The sequence below is a fragment of the Ascidiella aspersa genome, chromosome 6 (assembly GCF_963924565.1).
Source record: "Ascidiella aspersa chromosome 6, kaAscAspe10.2, whole genome shotgun sequence".
Lineage (NCBI taxonomy): Eukaryota > Metazoa > Chordata > Ascidiacea > Phlebobranchia > Ascidiidae > Ascidiella > Ascidiella aspersa.
The window spans coordinates 4924807-4949084 of record NC_139452.1 but is presented as its reverse complement, the minus strand read 5'-3'; the positions used below and the strand labels follow the sequence as shown (position 1 = coordinate 4949084).

Below are 24278 nucleotides of genomic sequence, written 5' to 3'. Positions count from 1 at the left end.
TAAGAAAAAAACTACTTTCTTCGCGACTAGAAATCTGCTCCCCGACGAGCGAAGAAAAACAAGGAAGCGCACCGGAGCGTGACGACCCAGGTAAGAAGGCCGCGCCCGATGTCTACCGGGTCACGTGACTTTTAACATTAACCGGTCGCGCTTAGACGCTTCGAACTCGTTTAACCTCGCTCCAAAAGGCACTGATTTAATATTGCAGTCACTTTACGTGGCTGAGAAATAATTAAACCATTTGGGCTAGCTGCCGCTGTGAGAGCGGTCACGGACAGTCTTTCTCTCAAGATAAGATACGCGCTGGCGTTTGTATGGCACCCTAGATTTTTCTTTACAAACTGGAAGAATGTTTGCTTTTCGCATGGTGGTGTTTAGTGCCTCGCTGGTGTCTTGTCATTATAGCATTATTTATACTCGTAGAAACTGGTTCTTCCTGACGCACAAACAAATATTGTATGCTATTTTATTGATACTGATTTGTCTGTGCGCTAGCCGCTAATTCACCTCTTTAACAGTCAAATATACAACTAAAACCAATCATCACCATAATCAGACAGTCACCTAGCTGAATATAGCTTTCTTACTTTGTGCTAAGCTAAAATAGACGTTTATCGCCTACAGGCATGCTGATCATCTCAATGCATTAACTCTGTTGTTGTTAATTCCGTCTAGTCGCATGTCGATACGTGAATATGTGTTAAAAGCGCATTTCCGCACGATTTTTTTGCTCATTGGTTAGACATGACCAAATTTGACCTCCTTCGCAATGGCTGAGCGACTTTGCGACTATCTTAGTCGCATTTCCTGCAAATACCGAGAAAAAATACGTTTCTATTTTCCCGTTTAGCCTACGTCACAGTAATTTATGCGTCCCAATCGATCATTTTCTTGCATCCGGTTAGTTTTTAAAGACGCCAATCGAAGGGATTCGAGCAATTAGCCACGGACGGGAAAGGTCTTGTCGTGTGCGCTATCTCTTCGTATCTGCGACACGTTCTGGCCTGAATGGCCGACACTTTTCCGAGCTGCTACCAATTATGGCGCTGTCCCATACATTCTAACCCACCCTGGTCGTGCATTAGCCAAAGCGTTTCTTGGCAGCGCTTTGTGAAAAATCGCGATATTACTGTTGCCGCCACAAACTTGTTTGGGAATCTTTGTTTAGAGTTTCAACAAAATATCAAGTCGGGGTTCAACGCCGTTATTAGTAAACGTAGCGCGGTGTCATCAGACAGCAATTTTTCGTCCATGCCTCGTTCTGTTGTCCAACTGTTCAATGTTTCGTTGAGCTGACTAATGTAATATATATGCAGTGTTTTTCTGGATACAAAACCTTTTCCAATTCATGGCCACATTTCAGGCCTTATTTTATTAACGGCGTACCGGTATGACTTAATTTGCTTATTTTGAAAACAAAACCAGTTTTTTAAATTTTGTCAGAGTTACAAAAATTTGTCTAAAGTATCACTATTCCGCGCAAAGCAGCGGTGGAAGTATAAGCTAGAACGGCGTTTCGCTAAACAAAATGTTAAAAAATGTTATTTGTTTTACCAGACTACGTCACATTTTCACCAGGCTATTCCGTCATTTCTTTAAATGTATTCATACTGCGATTATAGTTACACTTTTTACACAACATCGAACGATAACCTTAAGTTTCCTAAGATTTTTTGTTTTAAACATCCCATTATGAAGCAACTTTTTAACGTCTTTGAAACATTTTCAGGCCATTCACTAAGAAAATGTTCCGGTCAAAAAAATTATTCTACTTTCAAACCAGACCCAAATACGTCATGCACGCTATAGCATGTTAGGACGTGTGAATACAAAAATTGGAATGCTCTGTTAAATTAAACTACAATCGCTGTTAATGCGTCTCCTATTCTTTAAATCAGTGGTCGGCAAACTGTGGGCCGCGGCCCAAATGTGGGCTGCAGAGCCATTTTTAGTGGGCCGAGACTTACTTTTAAATAGCATAGTGTTCACATGTAGTTATGGGCCGCATGATGGCCATACAGTCATTGCACTTTATTTTAAAAGTTTGTGTGGCTAAGAATTTTTTATTGTCTCAGCGTGGTTTAGACCCACGTGCCAAATATGGTCCTGAGAGCCTGCCGAACCATATATTTGCCAACTTTAATTATTTGTAAACGCAAAATTTTTCTATATTCTTCTTTTGTAGTATGTTTTCTGGACGCCGTAATAATTCACCTTAGAATAAAATATCCTGAATCCGCCACTGTTTTTGAACTGATTTTTCATAGCGGGCCTTCCATAGCTCTGAAAAGCGTGCTTTGGGCCGCGACAAAAAAAGTTTGCCGACCACTGCTTTAAATGAAAAAGACAAACGCAATATTTTTGCTAATACCGCGATTTGCTTTAATTCAGCTGCAAGTTGCGCACAAGTTCGCTCGAAGACAAGAGTGTTTACAATTGTTTTATGACGTCACGTCATAACTTAACTTTCTGGATCCGCCCTAAAACACGATAAACATAACTTCATTCATATAACATAGACATGTATTCAGTAACCCACTCATAGTGGTGCCATATAGTCCATCCAGCTACAATAGGTGTTTGATAAATATTCTACCATATGCAAATCTATCTTTACAATTTGCGCCCCTATAATCGGTTTAGAAATTTTTTCCGCATGTGCACATGTATGACTGGCGAGTCGCAAGGCCGAAAAATCTAGCCTGTGGTGAGATTTAAACTCATAACCTCGTCCAAACCGGGACCGTTGCGCTATACAGCAGTGGTTTTCAACTTTTCTGGATTGCGTCACTTCCAGAAATAATAATTAATTTGTTGCACTGATAGCATTTGCGTTTATTGGTTTCATTTTGTATCACGCTAAACAAAACTGAAACAAAATAGATCAATTTTACATAATGCACGAAAATAGCATTGGATATATTTTGACTCTTACGCAAACATATGTATTACCAGACTTAGGCCACCTAAACAAGATTGTTTAAAAATCTCAAATATTCCTCAGCACCCCTTTTCCCATTGGCTTTCACTTAGTGCCCCGTTTTGGAATATTTTGTCATGAAAGTTTACAAGGAAGGTCCATATTCAAAACCAAAATATAAAGTTTAACACAGGGTTTCTTCAAACTTTTTTTAACGCGAACCTCCTAAAAAAATTGGGTTTGCGTGGACCAGGGTCGGCATGGAGTTCTTGAGATTACATAATGAAATCAGTAATGTTTTGAAACATACTATTTAAGGCCCAACAAATGTGAAACTAAAAAAGTCTTAATACATTTAAGAAGAAGGCGCTAAAGTGATTTTTTTTTCAATAAAACTATTACATACGTTTTATATTTATAATTATACACCACGATTTCAATTAGGCTTTCACGGATTTGCCTGAAAGTAGTCAACGTACACAAGGGGTTCACTCAATCATTATTAAACTATAAATGCTCGTCCCCAGGTGTAATGGCCAACGTTAAGAACACCCCTCGAGTCTATTCCTCAAGACGCAGTTACTTGCACTCGTTTGTACCAACTTTCTGCATTGAATTTCGCAAAAATATTTTTTTTTTGTGATCGCAGTAGCAGTATTTTAAACAGATCATTTGTAAAAATAACCTAAATCCAAGTCAAGTCATTTGTAAAAACAGCCAAGTCAAGCCACTTTAAAAAACTAAAGTGAAGGCATTAATAGAGCAAGTCAACTCAGCGACTAGTGATCGATATAAAAAATTGAAAACAACGATCGTTCAAGTGGTTAAATTCAGTCGTGGCATAATCTATGTTAATTTAAAAATAGTTTTGACTAAAGTTTTTTAGCATACGCTTTATCGTGGTCCTCACAAACCTGGAACTAAACCTGTCTGCTTTCTACATTGGATTTCCATCTAAAATGAAAACTAACCGGACTCAACCTTTGTCTAAAGTTAATCAACACTTTCACACACAAGAGACGAAGTTAGGAATTGCAGATTGTATTTACATTTCGGTCGCGGTTCAACAAACCACGAAAAAAAGCGGCGCCAAGTAGAAAAGCACTCGGGCGCGGGTTTAAGAAGCGGCCTCTCTAAAAATTCGCACAAAACGTCGCCATAAAACAATAATCGACGTAAAAATATTTCAACCCTTCGGTCATTGCGCGCGGTGACGTCACACAACGTTAAATCGCCGTCGTTGTGACGTCACACTCGAAAAGCATTGTGACGTCACACTCGAAAAGCAACAGCGGGAGTTTAAACGAATACAGCAGGTGAAATGATCTTCTCTTAAAGTTCGACCAAAAAACGTTACACGATCGCGACAAATTGTGACGTCATGAAATAATGGCACACTGTGACGTCACGTGCGAGGGCAGTGCGATGACGCCACGTGACGATTACCTGTCGATAGAGTCTAGCGAGAACGCTTGGCGCGCGGAGGGCCGCTGGCTTCGGATGCTGAGGAATCGTCGGAAGAATCGCTGGAGGATCCGGATGAAGAGTCTCCCTCCTCCGAGGAGGAACTGGAGGAGTCGGACGAGGAGGAGGATGAAGATGGCTGCTTACGCTTCCGGATCTGCTTGGACACGACCTTCTTCCTCGAAGATCTGAAGGGACAAAGGGGTCAGTGTAAGTCAGGGGTGTCCAACTCAAACATGCCGACGTGCCAATTTTTGTCAGTATATTGTTATAATATCAAAAGTAACTGTTTGTTGTCGTAATTGCTGGGATTGTTTTGTATTGTGAATAAACAAAATGGCAATTGGCTGTATTTTTTGGGGGGGGGGGATTGCGTGCCATTTTTTATTAGGTCGAGTGCCTCATGTTGGACACCCCTGGTGTAAGTGATGGTGTTAAGCAGTGGTTCTCAACGGGGTGCCGCGACGCCCTAGTGTGCCATTTCTAATGCTCAAGGGTGCCGATAGGTATTTGAGAACTTTTTAAGACTCAGATGTTTGCTCAATTGGTAAGCTTCTTGATACAACTATTTGTGTACGATTGTTATAGACCATTATATCAGATGACATTTTCCTACATGTTTTAAGTTGATTGTGTTGTTCCAGTTTCATTTCAGTAAAATACTCAACGAAAATTCCAGTCGGGGTGCCGAAATCCATTTATTATTTTCAAGGGGTGCCGTAAGCAACGAAAGGTTGAGAAGCACTGGTGTAAAGTATACTTTTTTATCTGTTATTGTCGGTATTATGTTAGTAACAGGACTCATGAACACATACCTTAAGCTGGACATAAAATAAATTCAAAGATTATTGAAAAAACAAGGAGTTTTATTAGACCAACACGTAAATTAATTAGAAGACATCCAAAGATCTTGAGGCAAACCAGCGACAATAGGGTTCATAAAATAGAAACACTGACAACTTACTCCTTCTCCACCTCGGTCGATCTGTCTGCTCCTCTTCCGATCTGTGTCCTCATCTTTGCGTCGGAGGACCTCGCATCCGATCTTCCCCGATCCCTGCTCCGGTCCTCTCCTCCACGACGCTCTTCCCGTTTCCTATGGCAACACACACATTGTTTTTTTTATGACCCTTCAAGACGATTTTCCGTGTAAGTGTCAACTATAAAGAACACCCGTAAGCAGGCTTACCATAACTTTTTTTTTACCAGATGTCCAATAATATCGGATCAGAGATGATGGCCGATGCCAAGTAGTAGTATCGGTACTCGTCCGATACTAGGGAGGTATCGGTACTCGTCCGATACTAGGGTGGTATCGGTAGTTGTCCGATACTAGGGTGGTATCAGTGCCGATTCGATAGCACATTAACATAGTGATTTTTAGCTACGATTTGCGATCAAACCCAGTTATTTCTATATCGAAAGATAAATTTATCAAAGACTAATAGGTTAAGAACTGAAGGCAACTGAACTTCTTAACCGTAAAGCAACTTTAGGCTTGATAACCCAAAAATGCCGCTGAACGTTTCAATTGTAGGAGCATAGTATGACGTCATTTGGATAGGATCACAATACTTTTTGTCAAAATTATCGGGTGTCATTATATTGGAATAAAATGTCAAAGATTGGACATCCCTAGTTAGAATTCCGTGCTTATTTCTAAGATTTGTGATTTTTTGAAGCAGTGTTTTAGAAAATAATTGTGTGCGTTTTTCCGAGCAACGTGTTTATTGTTGAGTTGTGTTTGTTTTGTTTGACTTAGTTTTAGGTAGCTTCTTATCTTGACGCCAAGCATATATAAGCCCAGAATTATTCAAATCTTTTGATCTCACGTCTGTTCTTCCCTCTCAATAAAAAAATTACAAAAAATGACCCTACAAAATAAAAAGGGGGATATTTTTGAGCTCCTACCTTTTATTTTTTTTTTTTTAAGAAACAAAAAACACGTCAATATTAAAACTAGCTTTTATATATAGTAAACGATATAGAACCGAAGAAAGGTCCAAGAATAGTATTTATTTTTTATTTTTTTTACAATTAAAAAATTTTTTTTGACAAAAAGATGATATTTTTGAGCTTACAACTTTTCTTTGTTTTTTTGTAAATAAAGAAAAAAATTGCACGTCAATAATAAAAAACCTATCATAACAAAACTAACCAAATAGAACCTAAGTAAGGTGCAAGAATACGGATTTTTTCGGTTTGTATTTTTTTTAATTACAAACGTAAAAAAGGAGTATATTTTTGAGCTCCCAGCTTTTTATTAGTTACACGTTTATCCCACCTCTGCTCTTCCCTTTCTCTCTTTCGCTCTTTCTCCCTTTCCTCTCTCGCTTTATCGAGCGCCGCTTTTTCTTCCTCTTCCTTCTTCGCTCTCATCTTTGCTCGCTCTTTCCTCCTCTGCTCCCGATCCTGCTCCCTCTCCAAGATCTGATCCTCGGTGAGCGGGAGCCAGTAGATGCACGGAGTCGCCTTGGTCTTCCGGAAGAGGTCGTCCAGCAGCTTGGGAGGAGGGGGAGGGGGCGGTGGAGGAGCTGCTCGGATGAGGAGAGATTAATTGTAAATGGCCGTATTTGTATATTTCTAAATAAGGTATTCAGGCGGCTCTATATAAAGACAAATTTGTATTGAATTCTCGACAAGCTTTCGCACAACTGTGCTGCATCAGGTTAAAGTAGAAATGTGCATAGTACATTTATCCATGTTCATTATTAAAATATGCCCCGTAGGTAGTAAAATGAAATTTCGAAACTTAATCCAGTAAAACTGTAAGTCTTATGCAGACGCTTTAACAAACAGTGTTAGTATAGAAATCAAAGTAAGGTAATCAGGTGGAACTATATAAAGACAAATTATATTGAATTGATTAGTTTGACGATGAAAAGAAAGGATGGTTAATCAAAGAAATGCTTGGCAAGGAGACAAATGCCAAATTTCATTTTTTTGTTAATAACAAAATATGATTTTTGTGCACTTTTTTGTTCGCCTAAAAAGCGTGATTGTTGTACAATATTTCGTTGTATGTTTTAAATGTATTTTGACAAAAGTTCAAGTTCCTTTATAGCAGTGGTCCCAAACTGTGGTACGCGTACCACCGGTGGTACGCGGGAGTCTTTCAGGTGGTACGCGACTAACTTTAGCATACGTATCAATTTCGAAAACGTTCAGGTTTTAAAACTTTCAGATTGGGTAATTTGCCGTGCTGCGTTTTAGTTACCTTTAACTCGAGGTTTCGCACGTTTATGACGTAACACTTATCTTGCTCAAGATAATAAAACGCTAATTGTAAGCTGGTTTAATATGTCTGTAGTAATAAACTAATAGTGAGCGGTGTAGTATTGTCGTATGTATTGACAAAAAAAAAAAAAAAAACTATCGCATTGAATCTTGGGTTTTGTTTCATTTATGGCCTCTTTGTCTTCCTGGTATGGCGTTTGGTAAAGTTAAATTCTGCTTACATGCTCATTTTCTATTGTATAATATGCTAAAATAGTTAAAGTTTGAGATATTCTGGTAAGGTGTAACTTAGGTGGTACATCAACACTGTACAAAAGCTCAAAATGGTACGCGAGAAAAAAAGTTTGGGAATCACTGCTTTATAGAAACTAAACTAGAGTATTGGATTGATGAATATTATGAGCTTTGTACAAAGTTGTAACACCAAATATAAGTTAAGTTTAGGTTCGTTGGAGAGAAAATAATCAGTTCAAAATTTATTCAAGGAGGCGGTGGAGGAGCTGCTCGGGGAAAATTAAAATATTAATCTTTGTAAATGATTGTATTTGTCTAGTTATAAATAGTGTAATCAGGTGGCCATATATAAAGACAAATTGTATTGTATCGCGACAAGCAATCGCACAACCGTGCTTCATCCAAGACCTCGGCGTGAAATGGCGTGAAATGCAGAATGGCTATCCACAAGTGATTGATTTATTGAAAAAAAAAATACACATACAGCTGTTTCAAACATAAAATGTAATTGAAGTAGTACCTTTATATAAATTGTTTTTGCAAAATTATTGTTGTGCCTCTGGGGATTAAATTTATACACGCATAACTCCTATTTTATTATTAATTCATTGAAAATAGCCGTATTTTTCTGATTCTAAATAGGGTAATCAGGTGGAACTATATATAGACAAATTATTGTACTGAATGGTTAATTTGGCGAGAAAAGAAAGGATGGTTATTATCGAAGAAATGCTTAGGCTAGGAGACGAATGTTGTTTTAAATGTTTTTGTTAGTTACAAATCGTGATTGTTGTGCAATTTTTCGGTATACGTTTATTTAAATGTATTTTGAGGAATTTGTAAACTTGAGGTGTGGCACTAAGATTAACCAAAAGTCTCGATTGTGTTGAAATGTAGTAAAAGTCTATAGAAAGAAAAGTTTTTAAAAGAAACACAAATGAAACGAATGTACTAGGTTTTGGTTATACGCCATTTGGCATCAAAATGTGACTAACTAATTTAAACCGATCGTCGTCTGAAATACTCTTAAGGTGTACGAGTTCAAGTATGGACTTACCTTCGTGTCTTCTTCGCTCGCGTCTGGACTCAGTCGGTGGTGGCGACACCTTGCGGTGTTTTCGCTGTTCTTCATCCTGGTTCAACTGAAAAGCGGTTGTACAATAGAGAAGTTCAAATTACAGGGTTGCCACAAAAGTTTATCATAAAAAATCAAAAAAGATACTTCAAATAAAATTTGTACGTTCTGAAAGACCTCAAATTTGCTTTAGGCTTTTCTAATACAATTCGAAAAAACAATATAAATGTAAAAACCTATGCAAAGACGTCAAAAAAGCAAATAAGTTTTGAACGACCCATGTCATTTTTTACATACAGAAACTTAAGCTGGTCACTAAGAAAAATAAAATATTTTTAAAAAACATAGATGGTTTTCTTTCGATAGGCAAATCAATAGGACTTAAAAAAACTTTTCAAAAAGCAATTCAAAGATTGTAAAAACTTTCAAATCGCAAATCAATTCCTAGACTTTAAAAGCTTTTTAAAAAGCAAATCAATTCAAAAACTTAAAAACTTTTCAAAAATAAATTCAAAGACATTAATTTTTTTTTTACCTTGTTTCGATCCCACTCTCTTAAATTGCGCCTTGATCTTGGTTCCGGTTCTTCTCCCCTTCTTCTCTTCAGCTCCTCGTTTCTATTGGAACGACCTGGTGACCTCTCGCGACCTCTCCTGCCCTGCTCTGGTTCCACTCGGGTGATTTTGGCGCGGTCCGATCGCGACGACTAAATAACCAATGTGACGTAACAATTAAAAGCAAGGTACGACCTTGGGATTTATTAAAAGCAAAGGTATAGCCTTGGGATAAGTGCTTGTACAATGTACGTACATGGTTGATATTTGCGAGTACATTTCGCTGCAAACGAGTGTTGATTAAGACCCACTCGCCCGATTGGTTCGAAGTTTGAACGTATTTCTATTTAAAAGAATCTTTCTAAAAAAATTATATATTTGACGTTATGTTTCAATTTGTTTGATTTCACCCTTACTTAAATCGACTTTATTCTGTTATCTTTGTTGCTTATTTATTCTGCCGTGACTTATATTTTTATGTTGCAAAATACCTTGCAATGATGGAAATGTGACAAATTAGGTAAATGCTGAAAAAAAAAAAAATCTTAAAGCTAAATATTACTAGAATATATATTTTCTAATTATTTGACCAAAAAACAAGCTAAAGAAGGATTAATAAAGAAAAGCGATTAAAGAAGGTTTAATTTTCTTGAAAACACTAAGTTTCTACTTTTCCTAAAAATACATAATTTTTACTTAAAAGTTCATTGAAAAGCTTACTTCCTTGGGAGGAGGCTCAGGTCCTTCTTCTCTCTTGATCTTCCCAACATCAGGATCTCTGTTCCTCTTCTCAGGAGCAGGTTTCGATCCGGGAGGGTTTCCCTCCTTGATCCATTTCACCTGGGTGAAAAATATAAAGCTGAGATGTTGATTATGCAAACCAAGAGACAATTCTCTATAACAAGAACAAGGTTGAGTTGCTGACGATGGCAAACTCACAGTTGATTCTATACCCAGCGTATTGACATCAAAAGCTTTCTCTTACTAATAAATTTGTGTATTACACTAAAAAATTGAAATGCTGGTTATGTTAAAAAAAAACTTGCATTTATATAATTCGGCTTAGAGCAGTAAGCTTTAAATTGACTCGGGCAGTAAATCTTAAAAAGTGTTTTTTACTTACTAATGTAGAAGTGAATACAATTATGTAAAACCAAAATCCCAAACTGAGGTTTTTGGCAAACGAATTCAAGATATCTTCTGTTGTTTTCATTACCGTAAAACAGCAGTTGTTGACTTTTTTTATGCAGACCCCTAAAATAATTGTTTGGTCCGAGTCATAAAACCAGTCACCTTGAGAAACGGTCAACTAAAAACTGAATCAAGAGTATGCCCCAAACTATAACTTGTAATTATACAACTATTAAGGTTAATAGCTGGCAGTAAACCGACCTCTTCTTCTGTGATGAAGTTGACAGCCAAACGTTTGGGACTCGATACCGGCCACTGGAGGCGATGTAGAGCACGTCGGACCTTGGCTGCGACCTCCTTCGATTCATACTGGAAAAAAATTGGATATTATTAAAAAGTTATTTATGAAAAATGAAAAAAAAAAATCTGATTTTTATCGGGAAATATGAAAATACTAGGCTATTTTTACTAGGTTATTTTTACTAGGTTATTTTTACTAGGCTATTTTTACTAGGCTATTTTTACTAGGTTATTTTTACTAGGTTATTTTTACTAGGTTATTTTTACTAGGTTATTTTTACTAGGTTATTTTTACTAGGTTATTTTTACTAGGTTATTTTTACTAGGTTATTTTTACTAGGTTATTTTTACTAGGTTATTTTTACTAGGTTATTTTTACTAGGTTATTTTTACTAGGCTATTTTTACTAGGCTATTTTTACAAGGCTATTTTTACTAGGTTATTTTCATGAAAATCGAATTTTTAGGAAACACGAAGGTAAATTTGTAAAGATGAAGGTTGAAAAATGGCGGCCCAAGTAAACTTAACAGAAAAGATTAACTCCAAACTATGCCGTATTTCGGAACCAGCTTTTTAAGGTTCTGTAAAGTCAAACAAATGTTAACATTTATATAAACAGTTGCTGCCATGCATTAATCAGAAAACAGCCTAATTGATAGTAATTTATTAATTTTCGAATTTTTTTGCGATCTACACAAATTGCCTTCTTTAAGGTGAATGACGTTGAATGCTCAAAGTACTAGAAGCTGCTTTTTTAATTGATATGTTCATATTTTTTTTAAGTTGCCCTACTAGGTGGGACAAAAAATAAATTCCACACAAAAGCTGTTGGTTAATTATTATTATTATTATTAAAAAGAGATAATAAAAAAATTGATTTATATTACATAAACAATTAAAATAAAACCAATTATTGGCTTGTGCTCTAACTAAGGATATGCAATATTCTAAACGAATATCTGATATTTTGGAAAAAAGTCGCGTTCTCATTGCGTTATTTCTACGGCCTTGGATAGGGAATTGACTTTAATCTGATAACACTGGACATACCTAGGACGACTGGCCACACAATTTGCGATAAAAACTAAAAACCAAAACTAAATAAAAAAAACAAACTTTTTGATCAACAATTACGGCTTACGTATCATTAGTACACCGAAAAGCCATTGCGGACTAACCGATTTGTTAATCAATGATGCAAGCAGGGTAGGCTAGAAAAACAACAAGCCTGCAGTGAGGTTTGAACTTACGACCTCCGGTAAGTGTTTCATTGAATAATGAAAGATTCGGTGAGTCTGCAATGGCTTTCGGTGTACTAATGATACGTAAGACCTAATCGTTGGTCAAAAAGCAGCTTCAAAGGGGCTAGTTTAAAGTTGTTGTTACACACATGTGTGTCTGTGCACGTTTTATTGAACTAAAAAACAAACTCACAGTTACAACGCAGTGCGACTTTATGGTGTTAATCCAGAACGAGTTGTCGAGAAATTCGCCGAAGTCGGAGAGAACTTGCTTGAGTTGTAGAAGGGCGAAGGGACGGACAAGGTTGGACACATGGACAGAGCACGAGGTGGCCTGGCGAGCAGGACTCACCTCTCTGGCCACCTGTTTGGCGTCACCGGAACCCATGACGTCATCAGCTTTCTTCTGTTTTTTTGTTTTTTCAGTTTTAGAAGGGGGTTAAAAGCTTGGTATGTAAAGGTTGGCCTAACTTTTCGCAATTTAAGGTTTATTTTGAGGTCAAAAGATTTATTTTTTACGTATCGTGCCGAAATTGTTTTTAAGTATTTTTTTTTACTTTTTTTAGTAGTTTATATAAATGCCTAAATTAGGCAAAACAACAAGGGTGTCATTTTTAACTCTCAAGTGTGCCGAGAGATATTTCCAATTCTTCCATTTTTTGCTCTATAGGTCCTTCTTGATAAATATATTTTTTATGCACGATAAAAGTGCCAAAAATTGAAAAGGCTTTTTCAATCTAGTTGCACAGTTAATGTCCTGTTTTAATCTCGTTTATTGTAACGTTACAGTTAAACACTCAGCAAAACTGCGAACAAGGGTGCGGCAAACTATTTATAATTTATGTAGGGTGCCGCAAGCTATAAACAGCTTGCGAAACACTGCTGTAGACCTTTAAAAGGTGGAAACTGCACAGCTCATTACGCACAAAGCTTTTTTTCAATAGAATATCGTCACTTAATGAATGTTTCAAAAACTGCAAGATTTTTGGCGTTGCTTTTTTCCCTGGATAAACTTGGAAAGCTAGGACTTACGTTACTCTTGTCGCTCTTGCTTGAAAGTGTTCGTTGCTTCACTGGAGCAGGTCGTTTCTCCTCCAAGTCAGCTGAGCTTACGACTAGAAACCAATTAGCGTTAAACAATGTGACAGTATGCAACAGTATGACAGTATGTAACAATATGACAGTATGTAACAATATGACAGTATGTAACAATATGACAGTATGCAACAATATGACAGTATGCAACAATATGACAGTATGCAACAGTATGACAGTATGTAACAGTATGACAGTATGTATCGCTTCATTATGCACACATAATATAAATATTAGCTGGTGATAATGCTTTTATAAAATGAAAACAAAAATCTGGAATGTTTAAAAACGATCAAAAAAATTAAAAAACAAACAAATGAAGTGTTTACGCTGTGTAATTTGCATTAGCATATATTTGTGTGCTTAGGTGTATAATTAAATTTAATTATTAAATTTATCAGGGAGTAAATTTTTATCTTGACATTCGCTAAATTTTTTATTTAGGCACAACTTCAACAAAGAAATAAATTAAGACTCTTCATCTAAACTTAATAAAAAAAACACTTTTTATAAAAAAAATACACAGAGAACAAAATCGCGTCACACAAATCAATCAAATATTTAAAATTGTTTTATATTTTTGACGGCCATTAGCATCATTGGAAAATAATTAAATTTCTCAGGGAATAAATTTTTATCTTTGTTATCAATACTGGAAAATCTTTGGTTGAACACAGAACTATGGTGAAGCATTAAATTTGAACTCTTCCTATAAATTTTATAAAAAAATCCATTCATAAAAAAGTTACACAGAGAATAAAAACGCATAACATAAATCAATAAAATATTAAAAAATTGTTTTAAATTTTTTTCTCGACCAAAGCATCCTTTGTAGTTGAACAACTCTAGAACAAACCTTTTCGCTCGTCGTGCACCAAGACCTTTGTCTCCTCAACATCATCTTGGTCTTCTTCTTCCACTTCTTCCACCACAACCTCCTCCACAATCTCACCCTCTTCCTCACTCGCTTCACCCTCCTCCTGTTGCTATGAAAACAAAATATTGGATGGTTGGATATAGATATCACCGAAGTAAATGTCTTCTGTTGAACAAATGTTTCAGCATTGGTGCTAATATATTTTCAGTTGTGGATTGAGTTAAGTCTTTTGGGCAAAATGACTTGACTTGACTCAAGAATTTTGGAAAAATGACTTGGACGTAAGTCTTCGGGGCAAAATGCCTTGACCTGACTTGGGTATTTTGGGCAAAAAGAAGTCTTTGGGAAAATGAATTTTTTTGACTTGACTTAAGTCTTTAAACCAAGACGGGTTAAAATCAAGTGTTTCACTAAGCTTTTTTTTTGTAAATTGGGTTATTTTTTTTGAAATTTGCTTACTATAGTTGCAATTTGGGTTATTTTTTAGTTCATTTATTTCTCACAATTAAACACGCTTACAAATTTTAATAATTTTTACGATAAGGATTTAATCTGCAATTGACTTGCTCTAATTATTATAATTCGAGCAGAATCAAAGTTTTATTTTACAAATGATTTGACTGACTTGAGTCATTTCTAAATGACTTGTTTACAACACTGCAAACACCAATTCAAAACCTAAAGAGAAGTGCGTTCATTGTGTGGATGTTCCAATAAACAATTATCATGAGTGTACAATGAACATACAAGAGCGTATTGAAACATTGTTATTAAGATGTTGTCGATTAAATTAACCTATTTATCTTTTGACATTCATTTTTAAACAAACCGTACCTTTGTTTCTTGTTTAGGTGAAGAACCCATGTCAGGCTCTGCCTCCATTATTTCACCCTCCTTTACTTGAATAATATCCTGCAACAACAATTGGTAATCTAAAGTGGTCCCTAGTTGTAGAATTAAAAATCAGTGCCTAACATTTTTATGTAAATAAAACAAAATTCTCAAATGAAATATTATCTTGATTAAGCATCACATGCTATCTTTTATTAGTATATTAATTCTAATCTTTGGAGCATAATGGTTGGAGGTTGTAGTAAGATGTAATAAGAATACCAAAGCCCATACAGAAGTAGGTATCATTTTGAATGTTTCGAATAAGTCTTAGACTTAACGTTCAAAATGCTACCTACTTCTGTATGGGCTTTGATATTCTTATTAATTCTAATCTAATTTGGAAAAACTGAAATGCTAAAATTTTAATTCTAATCTAATTTTAAAGAGATTAAATAAATCCAGTTGTCAAAGTCCGTTTTTAAAATCCCTGCTTGTCTCACCTTAAGTGAGTCGGTGCTGATGCTGATTTGTGGTTCCTCGCTTGTGCTTCCCGCTCCCCATTTTCTCCTTCTCTCTTTCTTCTGATCTCCATCGTTTGAGCGCTTTAGAGAGGCTATAAAAAGGAACAAAAAATGTTTTTAAGTAATAAAAAGGAAAAAAAACAAAGATTTCCAAGTGAAATCTGAAGAAATATTTTTCTTTCTAGAAAAAGGAATAACAAAAAAGATTTTTGAGTATAACTAAAAAACATTTGTTTTCTATAAAAGGAAAAAAATATATTTCCGAGTGAAATTAAAACACAATTTTTAATTCTGAAAAACTTTTCCTATATTCAATGGAACAATAGGCCTTAAAATTTCTCGAAAAAAAACTGTTTCAACTATCAATAAAATACTGCACACTTTTATTTTTGAAAGAATAGTAAAACATTCAACAAACTTTGTTAAATAGTTTTTGTTTTTTTTTCAAATCAGGCTTTGCCGTTTTTTCAGATTTCATTACAACACAAATACTTTAAAATGTGAAAACTTACGCTTTTTCAATGTTATTTTACGACGAGATGACTTTTTGGGTTCTTCTTGTTCCTTTTCTTTTGTTTCCTAAAAAAAAATTGTGAAAAAAACAGAATTATTAAATCGTTTCAAGTATACCAAAAAACCATGTGCGATAACAATTAAGGCCTGGTAAGTAACGTTATACCAACTACCTAAAGTACTAAACCACGTTCAAACACTGTTGTAGACCTTCGGAACTTAAGATTTATACTTCTGATGTTGCGTCTATCAGGAAGGCATTTCCAACACCATTTTCGAACGTGTTGCTCCGAATTTCTCCCAATTTTATTGCTTTTTTTGCCAAAAACGATATATTTTCCTCATTGCAAAATTTTGGGCGTCGATTTTAGCCAGCCGCATGAGTTTTGAAAATCACATGCAAGCTGTTGAGTGTTTTTCTTGACAATTCTGTCGCTTCAAAAAATGACAGTCTTTAGATCGTAGCTTGATAGGATTCCTTCCTTGTTTTATTATATAACGGTGCTTCACAAAAAGGTCAAAAATGAAGAAAAAATTGACCAGTTTGCACTGCAGTCCATCTCCAACCATTGACAAGACACTAGAAAAAGTTATTTTATTCTTCAGATTAGTCAAATTTCCATGCCAGTTGATATTGGCAATTTCCTCCTTAGCATTGCAGCGACAATATGGTGTCAAATTATCAAGCTGCAAAGTCTCTTTCATTTCTTCGTCGCTTAGAAGCAATTTTTGGATAGGAACCCCCAAAGAAAACCTTGGAAATTCCTGTTGGATGGCTCGATTTGTGGAAGGGTAAGTTGAACCAGTGGCCGTTTGCTATAGTCACTCTATGACGCAACACTGATCAAAGTATTTAGCCTACAGGTTGAAACTTAAACTGAGAAAATTTAACAGGTCATTACATTAGTTTATAAAATTAAATGATTAGTGTATTTTTTGATTTAAGGTAATGTGGAAACCATGCAGCAAACAGAGTGACAAACTTACCTGTTTGTGTGTTTTATCACCCTTTTTGTCAGCCTCTTTATCAACATTGTCTTTTTTAGATCTGAAAAATTAAGTATAAAAGCAACTTATGGTAGTTTATTAGACACTAATAAATTCATATTTCATAGGTTATTTCACACTTCTTATATATTGAGTTTAAAATATATTTATGAGAAAGTTAGATCACACTACCAGAAAATAAATTAAAAATCTAAAAGGTTTTGGATAACATGTAAATAGAACTAGGACGTTACACAAGCTTATGTTAAATAAAACACATACATTTCATCTTCTACAGCTGGGTCTTCAATCGAACTCCGCTGCAAAAACACATTTTTAAGATTATAGGCATTGTCAAAAATCACATTGCCATAGTAACTGCACAAATATTAGCATGTCAAAAACTTGGTCTACGTTCTGCAAAATTTTAGGAACCGTATTTTATTGAATTGTTTGAAGCAGTGTTTTTTTTAATTTGCTTGAAGCATTTTTTTTTAACTACACACATGTTATGTAAAATAAAAATGGAAATGTCAAATATTTGCAAAAAAATCAGTCTTTTTTTTAAATAGTTACTATGTTAAAAAAACAACTTGGTTGCAATAATGCATAGAAACTGTAACAATAAACAGTGAACATTTTTGCTTTTTCGTGCCCTACTATTAACTTATTTAAGATAAAATTTGTAGGTGTTTCTGGTTCCGTGAAACATCGATAATAATATCTACCCTTAGTTTTCTTTTTTTTTTTGGTTCAGGTGAAGCATCTTTTTCTTCTTTATCTTTGTGTGAGTCGCGTCGGTGCTGTTATAAAAACGGAACAAATGTGTTAACTTGTGCTATAAACAATAAGTTCCAGCATGAACATGGTACAGACACTTAACAAGGCTAAGTGCAACTAGTATGTAAAAAAATATTTCACAACAAGTTGAAAAACAGCACTCTTTAACCATTTTACAAAAGAAGTGGGAAAAGTTGTATTATTAATGTTTATTTTACGAAAAACATCTACAAATAGTTTCACATTGATATATTTTAAGTACTGGCCGAGACAAATATTTATTTGAGGTTGAAAAGGTCATTAAACCCATTATATACACACCTTTTTCTTCTTTCTCGAATCATGGTGCCTTGACTTTTCCTTTTTAGCCTAAGAATAAACAAAAATACTTTTAAACAAGTAAAAATAATTAAAAAAAATACTGCTAAGCTTTTGCTGGGTTCCAATTTCAAATTATGGAATAGTAGTTCAAAAAATTCACAGAAACTGAAATATTAACTTACTTGAACAAAAATCTATAATTTACTTTAATCATACTAGAGTAGCAAGTAGAATTAATGCTAAAGTTAATAAGTCCGTAAGTTAAGGACCTATTTAAAATTTACTAGTGTTTCTGAACATTAAGAATCATACCAAGCAAAGACCAACCCGATAAATCTACCTTACTTGAACAAATCTCAAAAATTTACTTTACTCATACTAGAGTAGCAATAAGAACTAATGCTAAAGTTACTGAATCGGTTTTAGTTGGAGACCTAAGTAAAATACACTACGTGATTTCTGAACATTGAGAATTATACCATACAAAGACCAACCAAAAAACATCTACTGACTTCTTTTTCTGATGGAATTGTTTCCTGTTCATCGTAGTCCAGTTCCTCCACCTCTTCAATGAGGACGTCATCTGTTTCCATGGTGATGACCGGAACACCTTCAACATCCCGCTCTTCCATCGCCTCATCAGACTGGAGATTTATCGTCAATAAAATAAAATATAAGATTCCCATAAGAACTAATCACTGACATATATACGTTAGAACAGGGATCTTAAACTGAAGGGCGCACCCATCTAGTGGGTGAAATCTTTTTTTGAGGTTTCTTTGATTTATGGAGTTGAATAACATGGAATTTAAAGAATGCAGTATATTGAATAAAGAGTTTCAATACTGTTACAGTACACGGAAAAGCCATCGCAGACTCGCCGAATCTGTCGATCTATGATGCAAGCAGAGCAAGCCAGAAAAACAACTGGCCTGCAGTGAGGTTCGAACTCACGACCTCCGGTCAAGCCGGGACCGTCGCTCTACTAACTGAGCTATGCAGGCTCAGAGAGGAGCGAGTCGAGAAACAACCTTGCGCCAATACTTGCACATTTTGTTAGAACAAGCAACTTCACACTGGGGGATCATCAGTCCGTATCAATCAATGAAAGACACACACAAACATGTGTTTAATAGCATCTATGATCTAGCCCCTCGGAAGTTGCTTTATGACCAACGATTACGGCTTCTGTATCAATAGTACACCGAAAAGCCATCGCAGACTCGCCGAATCTGTCGATCTATGATGCAAGCAGAGATAGATCGACAGATTCGGCGAATCTGCGATGGCTTTTCGGTGTACTATTGATACGGAAGCCGTAATCGTTGGTCATAAAGCAACTTCCAAGGGGCTAGATCACAGATGCTATTAAACACATATGTTTGTGTGTGTCTTTCATTGTTACAGTACAGTTTGGTTTTCCCAACTGTAGAAAATTAAGTTTTATGGTTTATTGGAAAGTAGACTTTTAATAGGAAAAAATAGACTAATTGATAGGTGAGAAGAATATGGGTACATGAAAAAGTTTTTCAACTGCCCTTTGTTGTGTTACACACCGAAAGTACGTTTCTCTTGGAAGTACTTAGGTGCTTAATAATGTTGAAAGAACTGATGGTTTTATTGGACAACAAATGTTTTACTGAACCATAATAGTATAGTAAATGCAATTTCATGGTTTCATCAGCACAAATTGACAGTTTTAAATCAATTTTGCTAAAAATGACAAAATGAGGAAATTTACTGACTGGGGGTTGCTAACTTCTGCTGTATGAGCTTGGACATTTATTCTACTTCTAAAATAATAACAGTTTAGCTTACCGCATCTTGCTTTGTCTCCTCTTCTTCTGCCTTTGGCTCTTGTTGTTGTGCAACATCTTCCATAACCGCATCTTCATCTTTCTTGACAGGAACAGTTTGTGGATCTTCCGCCTCTTTTTTTACATCTTGTTCCTCATCGCGATCTTTAGGAGTTTCAAGATCACTTGATTTTTCCTGTTCTGGTTCAACTGGGACCTCCTTTGGCAAAGAACCCTCATCCTTAACATCTTGTTCTTCTTTATCATCATTGATTTTAGCATCTTTTGCTTTGGTTTCAACCGACTCTGAAGCAGGTTCTTCATCGTTTTGTTCTGTTGAAGCCTCCAAGTTCTCAGGAGCGGCCGTTTCTTCTTTATCTTCATAACTTTGTTGTTTTTCTGTTTCAGTTTTGTTGTCTTCTGCTCTTAGCTCCTCCTGGTTCTCTTTGACTTCAACATCTTTTTGAGAATTTTTCTTTTGTTCTGCCTCACTTTTTTCCTCCACCTGAGCAGGCTCTTCCGTCATCTGTGCTTCACTCCCGTCATCGTCGCATGGCAGTTCCTTTACAACCTCCCCGTTCCCAACTACATCTTCAGTTTCTTTTGGCTCTTTTTCTTCATTGTTGACTGTTTCTTGAGTTTTCTCAACACTGACTTCTTTGGTGTGATTCTGTTTTGATTCAGCTTCAATTTCATCTTTTCCCTTTATGCAAATGAGGCAAATTTTATTAAAAACTACATACATTCATGGGTACACTAAGCAGGGATCTGTAATGTAGCTTGGTAATATTTGCAAACCCAAAAAGGGTCGAGTAGATCGACAGCATCCCGATTATTAAGACGTTTTGATACGAACTTGTATCATCTCCAGTATGTACATTTCTTTTTGGCGGTGCAATTTATTATCTATATACATTTAGAGAAGAGTTTTTAACATATTCCTATTTTCTGCATTGGCAACTAGTTATAACTTTTCAGTGATTCATGGGTCCAGCTTAAAAAGTTATTTAAAAGGTAAATATATAACCACAAAATAAGAATATAGGCATATAAAAACATCATAGATATACAGAAATATAGGAGAGTTAATTCGGTCTGGAACACTTGCATCGCTTTAAATAATTCTTCTTCTATTTAAAGTGAAGTTTTTAAGAAGCCAAAAAATCCTTTATTCACAGAACACCTTTCTAGTTTATTGACCAATCTTTTGGAACCACCAATACAGAAATTAAACATAGGATATTGCACTTGCAAAATTAATAGATTGATGTGACAATGAAACAAAAAGTGATGTAATAAACCATGCTTCATATTTCACAACCGTTTTGCTAAATGTATAAGTAATATTTTTTTTAATATTTACAGTTTAAACACAATAAGGGTTATAAAAATGCTTTGGAAAAATGCCTGGTATCTGACCAACTTATACATAAAGTAAAAACATTTTATACATTTACATAATGGGCTTATACAACAGAAACAAAAGCTAAAATTATGAAAAAAAAGTTGTGAAACCAAAGGGGAAATAAAAGTTAAAGATTTAGATTCTAACGAGCGTAAATAAGGTTCAAACTTCAATTAAAAATTTAATAAACCTTAGATTCATCTGTATCCTGTGAAGAAGTGGCATCAGCTTCGGTGGAATATTCTGTGCTTGTGTTGGTTCGTGATCGACCGCGTTTTGGATTTTCCTCTTCCGATTCTGGTTCGGATGCAGAGGAAACTAAATAACAAAGATTTTTTTGTGAAACCATGGTTTTTGAAGATCAGATTACCAGGGTAATACGCTATTTGTTATTTTTATAGCGGCCAAAACTTACTTTTGTAAGTTTATCATTGTAATCAAAGCAGTTTTAAAAAGACTGGAATTGTTTAAGATACGGAGAATGATACAGGGTTTCAGATTACACACTTAGAATTTAATTATACAAGATACAATAACACACATATTTCTGCATGACTCATAACTTTATGTTGTATTTCACATATCTTTGGTTAAGGCTGGAATTGTTTTAGCTTCTGAGAATGATGCAGGGTTTCAGATTACACACTTACAATTCAATTACACAACATACAATAACAGCTATGTATTATGCATGACTCATAACTTTATATTCTATTTTGCATAGTCCGATGGTTAAGGCTGGAAGAGTTTTAGCTTGTGAGAATGATGCAGGGTTTCATATCACATACTTACAATTCAATTACACAACATACAATACCATATATATATGTATTATGCATGACTCATAACTTTATACCCTATTTCGCATATTCCTTTGGTTATGTTGCATGGGATTTAACCAGAGCTTAATAAATATTAACAAAAAGAAGTAAAATTTCATAAACTAACATCTGTGGTGCTGCTTTTGTAGCATCTTGCGTTGGTTTTCCAAATACTGTTTCACAAAATCGTTTTCTGCAGAGTTGTCAGCAATCTAAAATAAAATGCAATGGTATTAATATCAAGTTTAATCTAATGATTTGTCCTGGTTTAAAACAAAAAAATACAATTATTTTTTATTAATAAAAAGATAGAGGTAAAAATGTAAACGAAAGAGCATAAATAAATTGTAAACTGACATCTGAATTGGGTTGAACTGTAGCTTCAGGATTATTTCTTGCAGCTTTTTGAAGGTTTTCCAGTTGAATTGCCTTAAAAGCAACAAACAATGTATCTGTTAACACTTTGCATGAAACATTACAAAAGTTCGCCGATTAAATTATCTTAAAAATTGCAACAGGACTTGAAAATGTCACAACTAGTAAGTTTATTGGGGAAAGTTGGAGTTATTTTCTTTGTATTTTTAAGAACTGTTAAATGAAGGCAATTTAGTAGGTTCTACTGAAAGTTTACTTTCCTTATATTCAGTGTAATAAACCATGCTCTAAATGACATATACTGCAACATATAATCAAAACTGCATGTAATATGTAATCGATTTTTGTTGGTCCAAATATACACAGTAACTCACAGCCTTGAGTCTCTTCATAACAGTCGCCTTATTTCCACTGTGTGAAAGATTGCGCTCCTTCAAGGCGTCTTTTAACTCAGCAACCCTGAGGTCTTTTAGAAGCCTTCCGTTGATTTTAACTTCGTCCTCCCCCATTATCGTCGTTTTCGCGTGGTTTTAAAGGAAAAAGAAGATTTCCGCAATTCAACTAATTGCGTTGGCGTTTATCTGCAAGGCACGACTAAAAATAACCTACGCCCCAATTTTATACTTGCACCTACCACATAAAAACAAAAAAATTAGGACATCCAACGGCATATATTTGAACTGTACAACAATCGGTTATTAATTAAACAAAAGACAACATAAAATTGCAAATTTTAATTTTCTCACAAATCCAATCCAAGCGGCGCAGTCAAAAAGCGAAATCGCAGTGAAGGGATGACATTTATCCTGGAGAGCAGAGCCCCCAATGTTAGAAGATTTGATTTTCGTTAAAAAAAACTTTCTTTTAAATAACAACATCCGTCTGTTGTTATTTATTAAAAAACATGAAAAATCTATTTCACAAAAAAAACAGCACGATACCCAATTTCTTTAAAGCCATATTTTACTAGTTTTCATTTTCGAAATATTTATTTCTAACGACTAAAACAATTTTTAGTTCTTTAATTTTTTGCATTAATACTGGCAAGTCGACCATAACTTGCAAAAAATCAACTAAAACCCGCAAAAAAGTCAATGTTTACAACATGGCGGCACGCAGTTTGCACGTGGCAAAACAACATAAATTTGGAATTTGCGATAAAACACGCAGTGACATGGCCAACATTTTTAGGTTTAAAAAGTTTTACCCAAATTTAGCACCCAGGCTGGTAATATTGGCTTTTCGACGCCAAATTTGGAGAATCTGGCGTTTTTAAACATGTTTTGCGTCAGAAAATACATTTGGCTTTTTTGTGCGAGCTTCATAATACATTTTTTCGACAACTTTTTATAAGCACAAACTTTCACGCCTAAGTATAAAATAGTAGATCTTTACATTCTAACCACAGCTTGTACGGCCCCAATATTTCAACTGTTGATGGCCTTTTTAATGTTTTGGTTTTAAATATAAATTTCCATCTGTCAGTGACATCATATGTCTTATTCATAACACCTCCGTTATAAAAAGTGCCCACAGTATAATTCGTTTACATGAAAAACTATGTGTTTAACAACTTTATTCTGTTATATACTTATAGAGTAACAGCCTAATTAAACAGCAATGGAAGTAAAACATTCAACCGATTTACTTGACCACAATCTTAAGACAAAGTCGATTGAACAGACTTTAAACATTGTAAACACCAGCCCTTCTGTAATTGCTCAAAAGCAATCCAGTTTAAAGACCACAAGCACTGAAGAAATGAGAAGTCAGCATAAGACACTTATGGACCGGGTG

At 35.1% G+C, this 24278-nt stretch overlaps 1 protein-coding gene across 1 annotated transcript; it reads right to left on the bottom strand.

Moving 5' to 3' along the window:
• Positions 1–3951: 3951 nt before the first annotated feature.
• Positions 3952–23106, bottom strand: LOC146139302 (uncharacterized). Its single transcript, XM_083392389.1, has 23 exons — positions 22856–23106; positions 22464–22535; positions 22234–22318; positions 21476–21603; positions 19903–20583; positions 18597–18728; positions 18085–18132; positions 17712–17786; positions 17266–17303; positions 16984–17044; positions 15996–16062; positions 15463–15575; positions 14963–15040; positions 14108–14231; positions 13194–13271; positions 12350–12555; positions 10877–10984; positions 10205–10324; positions 9466–9636; positions 8913–8997; positions 6669–6918; positions 5349–5480; positions 3952–4572 (listed from the first exon to the last, which is right to left on the bottom strand). Exons 1-23 carry the CDS (start codon positions 22988–22990, stop codon positions 4380–4382), a joined length of 3180 nt encoding a protein of 1059 aa, XP_083248515.1. The 5' UTR covers positions 22991–23106; the 3' UTR covers positions 3952–4379.
• Between the last annotated feature and the right edge of the window lie 1172 nt (positions 23107–24278).